Source organism: Mustela nigripes, chromosome 10 (assembly GCF_022355385.1).
Source record: "Mustela nigripes isolate SB6536 chromosome 10, MUSNIG.SB6536, whole genome shotgun sequence".
Taxonomy (NCBI): domain Eukaryota; kingdom Metazoa; phylum Chordata; class Mammalia; order Carnivora; family Mustelidae; genus Mustela; species Mustela nigripes.
In genome coordinates, this window is record NC_081566.1 from 62,199,403 (window position 1) to 62,214,937 (window position 15,535).

At 48.0% G+C, this 15,535-nt stretch overlaps 1 protein-coding gene across 2 annotated transcripts in view; it reads left to right on the forward strand.

Moving 5' to 3' along the window:
- CD244 (CD244 molecule) overlaps nt 1-15,210 on the forward strand; it is a 28,585-nt gene extending 13,375 nt beyond the window's left edge. For both annotated transcript variants that reach the window (XM_059413501.1, XM_059413502.1), the window contains 8 exons: nt 4,866-5,180; nt 5,271-5,534; nt 6,927-7,034; nt 7,444-7,511; nt 9,706-9,765; nt 11,370-11,432; nt 12,786-12,842; nt 14,025-15,210. In XM_059413501.1, the coding sequence (XP_059269484.1) occupies nt 4,866-5,180; nt 5,271-5,534; nt 6,927-7,034; nt 7,444-7,511; nt 9,706-9,765; nt 11,370-11,432; nt 12,786-12,842; nt 14,025-14,105 (1,016 nt within the window). In that variant the 3' untranslated portion in view covers nt 14,106-15,210. The remainder of the gene's footprint in view (nt 1-4,865; nt 5,181-5,270; nt 5,535-6,926; nt 7,035-7,443; nt 7,512-9,705; nt 9,766-11,369; nt 11,433-12,785; nt 12,843-14,024) is intronic.
- The last annotated feature ends 325 nt before the right edge of the window (nt 15,211-15,535 follow it).

Genomic DNA, 15,535 nt, shown 5'->3' on the forward strand with positions numbered 1-15,535 from the left:
CTGTTCCTCGACTTGAATCATTTCAGTTGACCTAGTTGTGCTGTTGAAGCTCTCCAGTGAACCTTTCATTTCAGTTATTATACTTTTAAGCTCCAGAATTTCTATTTGATTCCCTCTTATAATTTCTATTTATTAGTATTTTCTTTATTGAAACATCAGTCATCTGGATTCCTTTAATTCTTTGTCTATAGTTTCTTTTGCCTCTTTGAGCATATTTCAGACAGTTGAATAAAGTTTTTGACTAGGGGTGCCACGGTGGCTCAGACCTTGTTATCAGTTCAGGTCTTGATCTCAGGATCATGAGTTCAAGCCTCACGTTGGCTCCATACTGGGCATGGAGCCTACTTCAAAAAAAAATTGCTTTTTTTCTATTAAGTCCAATGTTTATGATTCTTCATGGTTACTTTCTTTTTCTCCCTTGTAAACAGGCCACACTTTCTTGTTTATGTGTTTTGCTATTTTGTTTGCTATTCTTTTGCTTAGGATTTTTGCACCCCTGTTTCTGAGTGAAAGAGCCTTTGATTTTCTTCTCTTGTGATATACTTGCAGATTTTGGTGTCAAACTAATAAATATGCTAACCTCATAAAACAAGTTTGGAAGCATTAGCTACTTCTATCTCTGAAAGCATTTGGGTAAGATTGGAGTTAAATCTTTTTAAATATTTTGTAGAGTTAACCAGTGATGCTAACTAGGTCTGGAGTTTACTTTGTGAGAAAGTTTTTCAGTATAGATTCAATTTACTTCATAGAAATTTTCTATTTAATCTCAATTTTAAAATTTACTGATGGAAAGCAGTTTATAACTCTTGAGATCTTAATATCTGTAGGATCTGTGGTGATATCTTTAAAAAATCCCGATATTGCTTATTTGTATCTTTTCACATTTCTTTTGATCAATCGACCTATGCATTTACCATACTTTGATTTTTTATGAAATAAAAAAATGGCTTGTTGATCCTCTGTTGTATAATTCTTTTTTCCTTCTTTCCTTCCTTCCTTCTTTTCTTTCTTTCTTCTTTTTAAAAGATTTTATTTATTTATTTAATACAGAGAGAGAGAGAGAGAGTGCACAAGCAGGGAGAACAGCAGGCCTAGGGAGAGGGAGAAGCAGACTCCCCACTGATCAGGGAGCCTGACTTGGGGCTTAATCCTAGGACCCTAGGATCATGACCTGAGCTGAAGGAAGACGCATAACCAAATGAGCCACCCAGGCATACTGTATAATTATTTTCCATCTCCCTTTTCTCTGTGTCCTTTCTGTCTGTCTGTCTCTCTGACTCTTTTTAAAAAAGATTTTATTTATTTATTTGAGAGAGAGGAAGACAGAGAGAGAGAGAGAGAGCGAGTGTGCACACGGGTGGGGTGGTAGTGGAAGAGGGAGAGGGAGCAACAGACTCTGGGCTGAGCATGAAGCCCAGTGCTGGGCTCAATTCCAGGACCCTGAGATCATGTTCTGAGCTGAAGTCAGATGTTTAACTGACTGAGCCACCCAGGTGACCCTGGCACAATGTCATTTATGCTGCATTGTATTCAAAAGGCCAGCCCAGTTACTGGAGATAGGAAAGTGAGCCTTATCTCTTTGATGATGGGTGGAGCTACAAAGTCACTTTGCAAGGGGCATGGTCATTTTTGCATTCTATCACACTGATTTTCTGCTGGAGTTCTCAAACTTTAAATTTTAATTCCTTGAAACATTAAACATAATGACAGAGTTATCTAAATGCTCCTTGAGCCTAATTCTATTGGTTATTTTTTCTTTTAAGTTTTGGACATGTTTCCTCTCCTTATTCTTGTTAGTTTTTTATTTCATTTTGGACATTTGCATGCAAATCTGTAAATTTTAGAAATGATTTAATGCTCATGTTGATGTTATTTTCCTCCAGGAATAATTTATATTTTTATCCTTTTAAGATTTTACTTATTTATTTGACAGAGAGAAAGCACAAGCAGGAGGAAGGACAGAGGGAGAGGGAGAAGCAGACTCTTCACAGAATAGGTAGCCCGACTTGGGGACCCTGGGATGATGACCTGAGCACAAGGCAGATGCTTAATCAATTGAGCCACCCAGGTGCCCCTAAAGATTTTATTTACTTATTAGAGAGAGGGAGAGAGAGAGGGTTGGAGGGGAAGGGACAGAGGAAGAGGGAGAGAGAGAATCCTCAAGTAGCCTTCATGCTGAGCCCAGAACCTGATGCAGGGCTCCATCTCAGAACCCTCAGATCATGACCTGAGCCAAAATCAACAGTTGGAAGCTTAACCAACTAAGCCACCCAGGTGACCCAGTATACCCACTTCTTCTTAACATGAGATCCCTGAACTCTGTGTTCTTTTAGTTCTTTGAGTTTATTGCAAGCCTTCTGGGAACAGGAGTCAAAAATTCTAGCTTCGCCTCTCCGAGTTTTCTCCTTCCAGATCTTGGCCCTGTTATATTCCACTGCTTTATTAGCTCCCTGATGCCGTTAGCAATATGCTTTTATACTTTGCCCATTTTTTCCCTAGTTATTCTCAGTGGGAGGGTTGGTTAGCATGTCTTAATGTGGTCTTCATGATCAGAATTAGATTTTTTTAGATGATTATTTATCTCAACTGTTAAGAATAAAACAGTTATGCTGTGGAATAAAAGTATGTTCTGCTTTCAGATCACAGATTCTTTGGAGTCAGGAACCATGTCTGATACACAAAGGGGCCCCAACTCTTCAGGGCCCTGGTCACACTGTGGATTGTAACCAGTGGGGATTGATCTCAGGTTCTCTGTGCAATGCGTCATTGTGCCTCTTGCATTTGTAGGACCATGGGAGACAAATGCAGAGCCGGTTTCTGGTTTGGCGATGGACAGAGCCAGTTCAATCATGGAAATATGAATGGGAACCCTGTGCGTGTATGTGTGTGTGTGTTTAAAGATTTTATTTATTTATTTGATAGAGAGACATCCAAGTAGGCAGAGAGGCAGGCAGAGAGAGAGAGAGGGAGGCAGACTCCCTTCCGAGCAGAGAGCCCGATGTGGAGCTCGATCCTGAGATCATGACCTGAGCAGAAGGCAGAGGCTTAATCTCTACACCCAACGTGGGGCTCAAACTTACAAACCCGAGATCGAGAGTCTGCTCTCTTGACTGAGCCAGCCCAGAGCCCGGAACCCTATGTATTTTATTCTTAGGAGTGTCAAGAGCAAAGAAATATAATCTATCAACCGAGTAACTTCTTTCTTTCTTTCTTTCTTTTTTCAAGTTTCTTTAATTATTTACTCTGAGGAAATGCCAGGGTGAAGATGTGGTTGGGAGTGAACGTGTTTATAACGCAAGTGGATATCTAAAAATCCCCCTCTCCATTGCTCTCCTCCCAATGTCCTCCATTTTAACAGATCTGTTCACATAACAATCCTTGTATCCTATTCTCTCCTCCAAATACTTTCTGACCCTCCCCGGTGGACCTTTTCATTTCCAGCATTTTCTATGTGACCACACAGCTTCCCTGCCAAAAATGGCCACTGCAACTTCCATTTTTCTTTCCTGACTGTGCTGGTCTTTCCTCCGGGAGGCAAAAGATAGCAGCTCTATGTCACAGCCTCATTTTAATTAGCACACATCTTGATCTCTAGAGAGGACAACCGCGGGCATATATCAAGGCCGTGTCGTTTTATTTTTCTCTAATTATTCTTAAGGGAGCAATTGCTGTGGAGACTTTCTAGTGACTACAAAATTGGCAAACCTTAATGAGAAATGACCCCAGTTTGGTGTGTTAAGTGTTACAAGAGAGGATTATGAATCGAGCTCTATAGGAAGACAGGGGAGGGAGCTATGAGTTCAGTTTGGAGGGTTCATCTTACTGGGTTTGGCCGTTCAGAATTTCCTGCAGTCACTGGTGGTTGCTTTAGCTCTGTGGGGAGGGAGTCACGTCAGATACAGTGTTTATAACATTATGGTTAAAAACGCCTCCTCTACAGCCTCTAAACTGACTGGATTTCAAGCTCATCTTTTTTGCTGTGTAACTTGGGCTAATTACTTTTCGGTAATTTCTGCTCAGTTTTTTTCCCACCTGTAAAATAGGGATAAAACTCTTACAAGGTCATTGTTAAAACACATAGTTAAGGGGCGCCTGGGGGGCTCAGTCATTAAGCGTCTGCTTTTCAGCTCAGGTCATGATCCCAGCGTCCTGGGATTGAGCCCCGCATCAGCCTCCCTGCTCACCAGGAAGCCTGCTTCTCCCTCTCCCACTCCTCCTGCTTGTGTTCCCTCTCTCGCTGTGTCTTTCTCTGTGAAGTAAATAAATAAAATTTAAAAACAAGAACAAAACCAAGAAAACCACATAGTTAAATGTGGTTAAAAAATTTTTTTTTTAAGATTTTATTTACTTATTTGACAGACAGAGATCACAAGTAGGCAGAGAGGCAGACAGAGAGAGAGGAGGAAGCAGGCTCCCTGCTGAGCAGAGAGCCCGATGCGGGACTCGATCCCAGGACCCTGAGATCGTAACCTGAGCTGAAAGCAGAGGCTTAACCCACTGAGCCACCCAGGTGCCCTGGTTAAAATATTTTTATATAGCTTTATATAAAAGTGTTTTATAAACTTTATGTAAAGTATTTTATAAATTTTACATGAAGTGTTTAAAACCTGCTGCCCCACAGAAAGAAGTCGGGGGTTTTAACTATTTTTCCTGGTTGGTGGGCTCCTTCAGAGGAGGGGCCCGGAGCGCGGGGAGCGGGGAGGCAGGAAAGGGAAGTACACTTCCAGGTTCTCTCAGGCTCTGGTCTCCTCACACATGCCCCCTTCCTCTTGGCTCAAGGGGAGTCATATCCAACTGCCTGCTATGCTCAGGGTGGCGCCCTTCCTGCGGCCTCCAGCCTGGGTTCTCTTTTCTGGAATCCCTAGATTCTGCTGAACCTGTGGTTGGACTCTCGGGAATGCAACTCTCCCTACAACCCCCCACAACACAGACAAAGCACATAAACTCTGTGAAATGGAAGATACAGAGGAACTCAACTTCAAAGACTTCCGTGATACTGACTTGGAAGAGTAAGATTGAAACGTGGACTGACGATTTAAAAGAGATCTTCGATTTTAGGGAAGAGAGTTTAACTCTTCTCATCAAAGCAGCTCAGCCGAGGGACAGTGGCCTGTACCTCCTGGAGGTAACTGATGACAGTGGGAAAGTCAAACATCACCGGTTCCGGGTTTCTGTATTTGGTGAGTCCCTAGGACTGCTCGGCCTGCCCCTCTGACCCCCTGCAAGGTTTTTATTTCCAGTGCCTTTCTGATCAGAATCTCTGCTTCCAGATCCTGTAGGGACCCTTGAAGCAGTGGGGAAGACAAAGGTCCTGAATGGAGGGAAATGCCAGGTGTCGCTGTCCTGCTCAGTCTCCGGAGGTGGCCACGTGAGCTATGTTTGGTATAGAGGGAAGGAGCTGATCGAGATCCCAAACAATCTCAGCAAACTGGAGGAGCAGATTGATGTCAACAGCTTGGAAAACTACACCTGCAACGTCAGCAACCCGGTCAGCTGGGTAAACCACACCTTCTCCCAGAGCTGTGACAACAAGCGTGAGTGGAGCACTTTGCACTAATAGGGGCTGAAAATGGTGGACCCCATAATCAGACTCATGGCAGAGATGCTTGGGTATAAGGCCCCTTGGTTGCCTCCTCAAGTGCCTTGCAGCCCCTCCCTGGGGTGGTCCTGGTCTCTGGGCACAGAGTTCCCATAAGCCAGGTGTAGCTTAGTCTGAGAAGATAGTTATCCCCACCAAGAATCCTAGGAGATGTGAGTTTTCCTTGTAAGGAAAGCTTAGTTGTTTGGTGGGTCACGGCCCTGCTCTGGCTGCTGGTCATCACTTCCTTCCTCTGACAGACTGATGGAGACATGTTTCCTCCTCCCAGGGAAGGGTAACTTCCCTGAGCCATGTAGTTCCCCAGGAGGTGACAATGGGGTACAACAGTGCCCTGGGCCATGGGAAAGTCAGTTTGATCACAAGGTTCCTGGGAGAGTTCTTGGTTTATTGCCTGTGGTCATCCTAAGACTTATCTTGGGTTAAGTTTGCACCAATTTTTATCAGATAAATAAAGAATTAAAGTGTCATCAGCAAAGGCATTACAGGGAAAAACCCACTTGCTGTCCCTGTCCTTAAGAAACTTACAGCCCAATACAGGCAACAAAACTAGGCATTCCTAGGGGAAAAAAAAAAAAAAAAGCAACCAACAAGCTGAAGCAATTTGGAGTGACAAGAACCCTGGCTTTTGGGTCATGTCAGCTAGGGTTTCATTATTCACTAGCTCTGTGATCTCCGGAAGATTCCTTACCCTCTCTGAGCTTCAGTTTTTCTCTTGGGTAAAGTGGGGATGATAAGACGAATTTCCCAGGATTGCTGATAAGAGTAGGTGAGGTTATGCTTGTGAAGAGCCTCACCAGCGAGCACCTGGGACGCAGAACTCCTTCCCCTTCTTCCCTTGTCGACGGGCTCCCTCGCCATGCTACGCCTATGACACGGATGTGCAATGTGGAAGTTCACACGAGGAAGGGGAGTGGCAGGAAGGGGAAGGGAGGGCTGCCGGACACAGAGTGGGGCGCAGCGTGTTTTGTGGAGTTAGCAAAAGAATGAATATATGTCTCATGTGCTGTGCCCACTGCTTTACATATATTAGATCATACGATCTACCCCCTTATGCAAATAACATCATCTCCTTTTATAAGTGAGAAGATGGAGGCTCAGAGAGGTTGAGGAAGTTGCCCAAGGGCACAGAGCCAGGCCTGTCAGACACTGGTATCCATGCCCTTAGCATCAGTCAGGGGAAGTCACCCAACTGTGGGGAGACAGGGTTGATGGTGCAATCAGTGGGGAGTGAGGGGGGAGTGCAGGTCTGAAACCAGTCCTCTGGCCAACAGGTGGGAAGGGGGAGAGAGAGACTGAAAGTTCAGGCCTCATGCTTTCCGTGTCCTAGAACACACCTCTGTGGACTACTTGGTGTTCATCGTGATTTCTCTAATCATCCTGCTCCTGGTCACCCTCATCTGCTTCTGTGTGTGGAGGAGGAAGAGGAAGCAGTCCCGTAAGTGCTGGTCCCCAGGAGGTGCTGTTGCCTGACCTGGTGTCCCCAGTGGCACGTGCCTGGGAGCACAGCACCTGCTTTTCCTCTGGAGCGTTGGGACATGTGTGTGCAGGTTTGGGGGAGGGAAAGCTACTGGGCCCTTTTTCCCAGGTCATACCTACTGAGGGACCTCGGGGATGTTTGCAGGGGGCTGGTTTGTTGGGGGGCTGCCCAGCCTGACGGACTCCTCTGTTGCCTGATTGTTGCTCCTGTGGGCATCCTGGGGAGGGCACTAGTCTGCCTCCTTTCTAGAATCTTTCTCAAGGTCTTGGCCATCTGGGATGGAGGTGGGACTGTGAGAAGCAGAAGCCGGGACAGGATGCCCTCTGGAGGGCTCTGCAGCTCTGTCTTTGCTGCTTTTCTTCCACAGATATCATCCCAGGGGAACCTCTGACAGTTTATGAAGATGTCAACAACTTGCAAAACAGGTGTAATCAAGTACGGTACACGAGGGGCTGGGGGTCTGTCTCCGTTAGCCTGGAAGATGCTTTTGGGAGGATGGTCATTAGGAGAAGGGAGACAAAGGGTGCCACATAAGTGTCTTCTCAAAGTGGTCCTCAGCCCTCCCTTCTGTCTTCCCATCACCCTCCTGGCTCTGGCTGTGGAGGACAAGCAGAAAACAAGGGAGAACCTGCTGAGAAGGATGGAGCCCAACAAGTCCACGGAAGAGGGCAGAATGCTGCTCTTGCCTCCCGGGGTGATGGCCGCCTGGTGTCGTCGCTTCTGCCTAGTCTCCCCGGCTGCGCCAAGACCCAAGAAGAATCCAGCTTCCTTGCATTTTGTGTCTGGCCACAAATTCTCATGCCCATGCATGTCCAAGTTTACTTTTGTGGGTCCCTCTATTGTTGCCCTGGGTGTGATGGAAGCCAGCCTGACCAGCCAATGCATAACAATGTTGGAGCTAGCTCAGTGGTCTGCGTCCACAACATTTTGGGAAGAGGCCTGAGTCTGGCTGAGATGCCCGAGCGAGAAACCAGTTTAGCACAAAACTGAGGAGACAAAGTGGCTTCCTCCGAGAATCCACGAAGAACCTCTCCAAGCCAGCCTCCGCAGGGAGTGGCCAGTTCTGCCGGCCTGCAGGGTGGAGTCGGGGAGGGCACTGTAGGGCGCAGCTCCACTGCCTGCCCTTAAGCAGGGCAGGAAGTGGTGACAGGTCTAGGGGAAGGCAGGGCCTCCCTGGCCAGCCGGGAGGGTGGGAGGGATGGAAGGGCCTTCTTCCCGCCCCATTCCCTGGCTCCACCTGAGGCGGAGAGACGGAAAGTCAGCGTGCTGGGATCTCCCGCTTTATCCCACGTGTGAGACCTTGTGGAACAGGCAAGCCTCTTCCCTCAGGTCTGGGCCCCGTGGGAATCAGGAATCGGGGCAGCTTCCCCGGCCCGTTTCCTTTGCCCCTTCACGGACACGAAGGAGACTCTGTCTCTCCCATCACGACCAGCCACTGACGAATGCCCGAGAACAAATTTGCCTACCGACAGCTAGAAGCCCAGAGGCTTGCGACACATTGCCTTTCCTCCCACAAAATGAGGATGACTTCAGGTCATCTTCTAGGTCATCAGCATTTAGGTAAATTCCGGGGAAGAGTGGAAAAGAGCTAGTCAGAGGATAAGAAATTTCTTGGGCCCTGGTGAGTGCTGTGAAGTGTGTCAACCTGGCGATTCACAGACCGGTACCCCTCGGGCTAATAATACATTATGTGTTTATAAAAAAATAAAAAAAATTATTTAAAAAAAGAAGAAAAAAGAAAAAGAAAAAGGAAAAAAGAAATCTCTTGGGGATTTAGGCCTCTGCCTCTGACTCGGGAGCTCCTCCCTCTGTGGCCTCATCCTTTGCTGGCTTCTCCCTGTGGGTTTCGGGGTTTGGTCTGAAGGCCTAAATCTCAAGTTCCTGTGCTTTTACTCTGGGGCCCTGTTCTGACCTTTCTGGAGACACCCCAACTCTCGTTTCTTGCCAGATGCCCATGACTGTCGAGCTCCCAGGACAGCGGGTGATTTCCTGCTGCTCTGAGCTCCTTCCTCTTGCTGGTCCCCTCTGGCTCCCTGTTCGAGCCCAACCTGGCAATAGGCGCTCAGGGGTAAAACACCTCCAACCCTGACTCCTGTGGGCAGGAGGGGAACAGGAAAGGCTTGGTCTCCCTGCCTTCGGCCTCGGTCCAAGGCTTCACTCAGCTCTGCAGCTGCCCAGGGGCTGACTTCAGGCCTAGGGCAAACTCTGCACCAAGGCTGGATCGAGAGAAGGGGCTTTAAAACAGTGAAGGCCTCTGAGGTAGGCACAGGCCCTGAGGTGAGGCTCAGATCACAGCCTTGCTCAGGGCTTGATGGTTACGTGGCAAATCTGGCTGAGAAGTCAGCAAAGACGAGTTTCTAAGTTACCGAGGTAAAGCCCGTGATCGGAGCCCCCGCGGACAGGGTCACCCTGTGCAATGCCTTCACACCTGGGGGGATCCTTGCATGGGACAGTAACTACTGCAGTGAGTTGCTCTCTCTACTGTCGCTCCCTATCCTGGGGTGACTGGTGACCACCTCCTTCACTAGCTTCCGGGCGCCCTCTTGTTTGCTCTGTGTCTTCTCACCCAGCCCCCATCTGGAGAGACACAGCCATCCGACCCCGCACCCCTTTACTCTTTCTTGTGCAGACGCAGAGGCAGAATCCCCCCGGGGAAGGAAGCACCATCTACTCCATGATCCAGTCCCAGGTACGCGATGGCTTCTCGAATCCATTCCAGGCCTGTCTATGGGGCTTCCTAAGGCCTTCCAGAAGCTCACACTCCTGAATGACAGAAAAGAGCTTGGTGCTCCTAGGGTCTAAAGGACGGCGTGGCCTCAGCTGCATTAAGATGTTGGAAAAGATCTCTGTGGTTCTGGAGTGTCTTGGCAGAACTGAACAGAGCTTGAGAGTCTGGTGTAGGTCTTCATTGCCCGTCCATGCCTGGTGGCAGGTGTGGCCCAGACAGCCCGTAGGGGGAGGAAGCTTGTCAGGGGACTTGGCTTCTGTTTTCTCTTCCCCGCTACTTCCAATACTTGGGGACCCTGTAGTGTGTTTGTTTTGTTTTGTTTTCATTTCTGCTCCTTATTATACTTGTTTTCAGGGAAGAATGTGTCTGTGTTGTCCTCTTTTATCTTATTATGCCTTAACAATAACAATTTTTAAAAATTTATTTATTTGCTAGGGATACAGAGAGGGGAAGGAAGCACAAGCAGGGGAGAGAGGCAGAGGGAGAGAGAGAAGCAGGCTTCCTGCTGGGCAGGGAGCCTGCCATGGGGCTCTACCCCAGGACCCTGGGATCATGGCCTGCACTGAAGGCAGATGTTTAACTGACTAAGCCACCCAGGCACCCGACAATAACATTTATTATGTACTTACTATGTCTCTTTTCTTCATGAATCTCACAAAACAGCCTCATGAACTGGGTCTAATCCAACCTCCATTTTGCAGATGAGGAGGCAGACACAGGTTAACTAGTGTATTCTAGGCCACAGAACTGAGCTAAAGGGCTTCTGAGCCTCCCATTCCCCCTGCCCTCTCCCTGCCTCCAACATTCTGGGGTTATAGAAATTCACCATAAACTGGAGAAGCATTCTCTAATTTTGACAGCTAAAATGACATTTTCAATAACCCAGGCTGGGGCATCTCTCTCAGGGGAAACTCTGCCTCTTGGTGGTTAGTGATGAAAAATTTCTAATAAATATGACATTTATTTTTTATTTTTTAAATAATTAATTAAGTCCTGAAGCAGTAGCCTCTTCGGTTTGGTGGCTAAGCTGCCGGGCAGAGAAAATCCCTGGGGGATAGTGATAGGCTTCAGAGAAAGATCAAGAGAAGGAGAAAGTGGAGACAGAGGGAAGTTGGGGGGGTACCCCCTCCTGCTCCCCATAAGGTCATGTGACTCACTGACAGTGGGTCAAAGTCCAAGAGCATTAAAGAGAGATGTAAGAGTGACCGACACCTGCTAGTTTTCTGGCTTTAGTCGCGTTGGATTCCCACAAGAGGAATCTCAGTAAATGCAAGGGAGAGCTCGTCTCCGACTGAGATGTTGAGCGAGAAGGAGCCTCTTCCTCTGGGGCTCCTTAGAAAGAGGATGGCTACCTTTCTCTGAGGACACCTGGTTCAGGTGCAGAGAAGGAAGGCATGTTGCCAACGGGAGGCATTGATGTGTTGAGGAAAGACATCCGGTGAGTCTGGGGTCTAAATCCTGCTTCTACTGTGAATATACTGTCTGACTTGGGCCATTTACCTTTTTGGAGCCTTATCTGTAGAAGGGATCTATGCTTCTGAAAGGCTTATTTCTCTTCTTCTTAGTCCTCGGCTCCCACATCACAAGAAGCAAATACGTTGTATGCGCTGGTACAGCCTTCCCGGAAGGTGAGTCTCCTCCTCCAGTGCTTGGGAGGCAGGTGTGGATCTGCACGCGCACGGGAGCTTGCCGAGTATGGGTGCACTGCCCTGTGAGCTATCTTCCCTTGTGTGGATCTGAGCAGATTGGTTTAAATGGCTGGATTTAAATGTTAATGGGTCAACTAGAAATGCTTTTCCGATTCTGTTTGGAGAAAAAGAACAGCTCTGAGACTAAGAGAACAGCGGATTAAAGGAGTCTCTAGGAGTTTCTATGGGACAAGGACAATCAGACAGAAAGGTGGTACTTTGTCCAGAGAGACCACGCCATCCTTAGTAGGCCAGCTGAGGCTACGGAGGGATACTAGAGGGGTTTCAGATGTGGGGGAAGATAGCCCAGCGCCAGAGGAGTAGCCCAGACCTAGAGAGACACAGTGTTGACTTGCAGGAAACCGGATAAGGTTCTAGCCAGTCATCTGCTGGTTGGTGAGCTGAGGCAACCCATCACAGCCCCCTCAAATCCTGAGGGGCTCCAAGCTGAGCTCACAGCTCTTTGGTGAACCTGGTGCCCATGGTGATCTTTAACCTTGAGTGGGAGGGGAGTTGGAAGAATGGTATTTCCAAGGCTGGGATCACAGCAGGACAACATGGGGTCACAGCAGGACAACATAAACCTAACACGGTAGTACAGGAAGTTGGGAATATGCTGCACTGTAGGAGCCTTGAGTACCTCGGGTGGGGGTCAAATGGGGGAGAGGCTTAAAACAGATTTTCAGACTTTTTATTCATCCGCCTTCTAATATGTCATTCAATCACTCCAGATCCCACCATGAGAGATAGTTACATTTCAGTTCTATGCTGCAGGGCATGGTCCTGGGGATGGTCACAGGCACCACGGTCATGTACTTGCTGCTGTTAAGGAGACTCTACCTAGGACTGCGAGTGCCTCTGAATTCCAGTGTTTCTAGGGTTTCACCACGGTCAGGGATGTGTGTGCTAGAAATGCTTACACTAGGGGTGTGTGTGTGTGTGTGTGTGTGTGTGTGATGTGTATGATGTGTTGATGAGATGCATGGTCTGAGGACACATGCGTATGTGTATGTGTGCGTGCACTGGGCATGTGTGTGAGTGTGGATCTGAGAGGTATGTGGGTGCGGGATACCAACTTCTGACTTGGGTTCAGTAAGTGTGTATTGTGCCTTCTCTGGAAACCATAAACCCCATTACTTACTCTTGGGGTAGGAGATTCTATTCATCCCTGGCTGTGGGTTCAGGGATTTTTTTTGAGGCAGCCCTGAGTCTCTTTGGGGACCTCTCTCATTAGAGAGGAGTGGGACGTTTCCTGACTCGAAGTTAAGCACTCTTTACCCTCTGAATTTCCAGTCTGAATCCAAGAAGAAGAACCAGAGCTCTTCCTTCAGTTATACCATCTATGAAGAGGTGAGATCCTAGAGCTCCTTCTGAATGGGTTCAGGGCCCACAGAAAAGCCTGGAAGTTGAACACTCATGAAAAGGCCATGCATGGAGTCTCAGAGTTGTAGAGATTTTAGGGATCTTCTTTTCTTTTTTTAAAGATTTTATTTATTTGAGGGAGAGAGACAGCATACAATTGGGGCGGGGGGGTCCCTATTTTCCCTTCTCTAAATGACCTCAATGGAGCCACCAGGCTCAATGGTTACTTTACAGTGTCCATTCCAGAATCAGCTTAAGATGATCTATGCCCCAGAATGGTTCCCAATTGCTTGCTAACTTTGGAAAATCATTAAGATTTATTTATCCTCTCTTCTCTGCACCCTTGTCCCACACACCCGTGGAAAGGAGACATGTCCAATGTACAGCCCCCAGCTGGGGAACTAGCTGGAGGACAGCCCTAATTTAAAATTCAAGCTCCCTAATAAGAGTCCAACCCTAATCCATTCTCTGACCTTGAATTAAACCCCTACTTTCCTTGGACCTCAGTTTCTTCGTCTCTAAAACGAAAATGTGGGTAAGAAGATCCCTGGGGGGCCCCTGGGTGACTCAGTCAGTAAGCGTCTGTGGCCCAAGTCATGATCTCAGGGTCAGGCTCCCTGCTCCTCCCTTTGCCTCTTAATGGTTATTTAGGGTGTATGATGTGTTCGGTAGCCTGCTAGTGGGATCATGTGAATTATCTCATTTAATCCGCATAGAATGCCATGAGGTAGGTATAATTATACTTCCCGTTATACCCAGAAGAATTTGAGGCATGGAGGGCATTCCCACCCACTAGCCTCATGGTACATCGGAGCTTCCACCTGTGGCCCCATAAAGATGCTGCCGGTGGTCCCAAGGGAGAAGGTAGGTGGGTGCCTGCTCGAGTCCCTGGCATTTCAGCTGTAGCCCCACATCAAAGCCAGCTGGACAGCCCAGGGCTGTAGAGGACACCGTGTGGGCCAGTGCAACCGAGGGCTGGGTCCTTGTTAAGGAAACACTAGAATCGGAGCCAGAAGAACCGGTTTCAAGCTCCTCCTTTATGTTCTTTGTTCTCCAACTCCAAGCTTCATTTTCTTAATCTGTAAAATGGGGGTAATAATTGATGCCTCTCAAGGATGCTATGAGGATCTCTTTGCGGGTGAGGTCTAAAGTTCTTCATTTCTTCCGCAGGTTGGAAAGACACACCTCAAAGCCCAGAACCCTGCCCGACTGAGCCGCAGGGAGCTGGAGAACTTCTGCGTGTATTCCTAGCTGCTGGAGCCGTTCGCCCCTCCCTTAACGTCCCAGCGTTGCTTTGGGAATCAGCGCCATGGATGATACCGCACGAGTCTACAGAATGGAGCACAGTTTAGAGAGGACATGGGAGTTTTTTATAGTCTATGTCTTGTTTTTGGAAAATGATTTCTAGTAAGAGCGAGTCTGTTAAATAATATCTCTAACTTACAGATTGGATGAGAATGAGTAGACCATTGGGTAGTTCATCAAAGACTGCAAAGCAAGTCGACAGCCGCACAGCGAGTGTATCAAGTGCTATGCCGATGCAGGCTGCTATTATTACTAGCATTACGAACCCTTCCTCTGGTTTTCTAATGTGTGACTCATCTTTCCTCCTCTCTAATCAGGAAAGACCACGTTTCTAGACTCCCCCCTTGCCCAGGCCCATCTTCCAAAGAGGGAGGAAAGATAGGGTGACGCAGAGAAAGAGAAACAGCCCCCCACCGTGAGGATGGACTAACTAGCTGTGAGCCACTGGCAGCTTCTCCAGGAGGCCCGGGCCTAGGCTTTACTCTGACACAGAGGAAACCCCACTCCCCCCACCACACATCAAACCCTTACTTCTGGCCACTTGATCACGAGGGAGAGAGGGCAGGATTGAGAGTAGAAGGTGCAGAGCAAGCTGACCTCTGAGTGGAAAGATCACCCTGAGCCCGTGCTGTCCTAATAGCTGGACAGTGAGACCAGCTTTGCCTACGGTATGATGTATGATTTACAAAAACACATTATTAGAAATCTGTTTTAGCGTCTTCACAAATTCTTCACAAGTAGAAACATATTCTCTTTAAGTTCTGAGTCCTGACCAGTGCTCCCCACGGCGTATGCTGGAGCAAGGGTTCAGCCGGCTGAGCAGCTGGGAACTAGACCCCTGCTGGGCTCCCCTGAGTCTCAGGTCAGTCTCTTCCACGAGGCTGTGGGGACAAGAGATGAGACTCTGGCTGAGCCCAGTAAGGGGATGCGTGTGAGCTGGAAGAGGTCCCACTCAGAGACCCCAGCTGTGGCTATCGCATGGAGCCTGGTTCCTCAGTTGTCCACTCTGTATTTAACATGGGAATTCAATACAAAACCATGCTATCATTCAGAGGCATTCTAAATTTCTTTTCTGAGTTAAATTTTTGTGTCCCTTCCATATTCTGTACTTTTCCTCTCTATAGCAGCCAAAGGGCACTTGTGTCCATCAGTAAACACAAGTCTGTTTAGTTCCTCCTGGAGAGGGGCCTGGATTCCTTGCAAGTTATCGGTGTCTTCCAGCCTTGTTCACACTGGAGCAGAGGATCCCAGAGTCCCCAGACCCCAGGCCATTCAGTCTCATGGAGCATAGCCACAGCTTAACCTTGTTCATCTCCTGCCCTCCTGATCCCTCTCCCCTCGGGGCTTGTTGGCTGGCTAGCTAGCTTCCTCCTGGA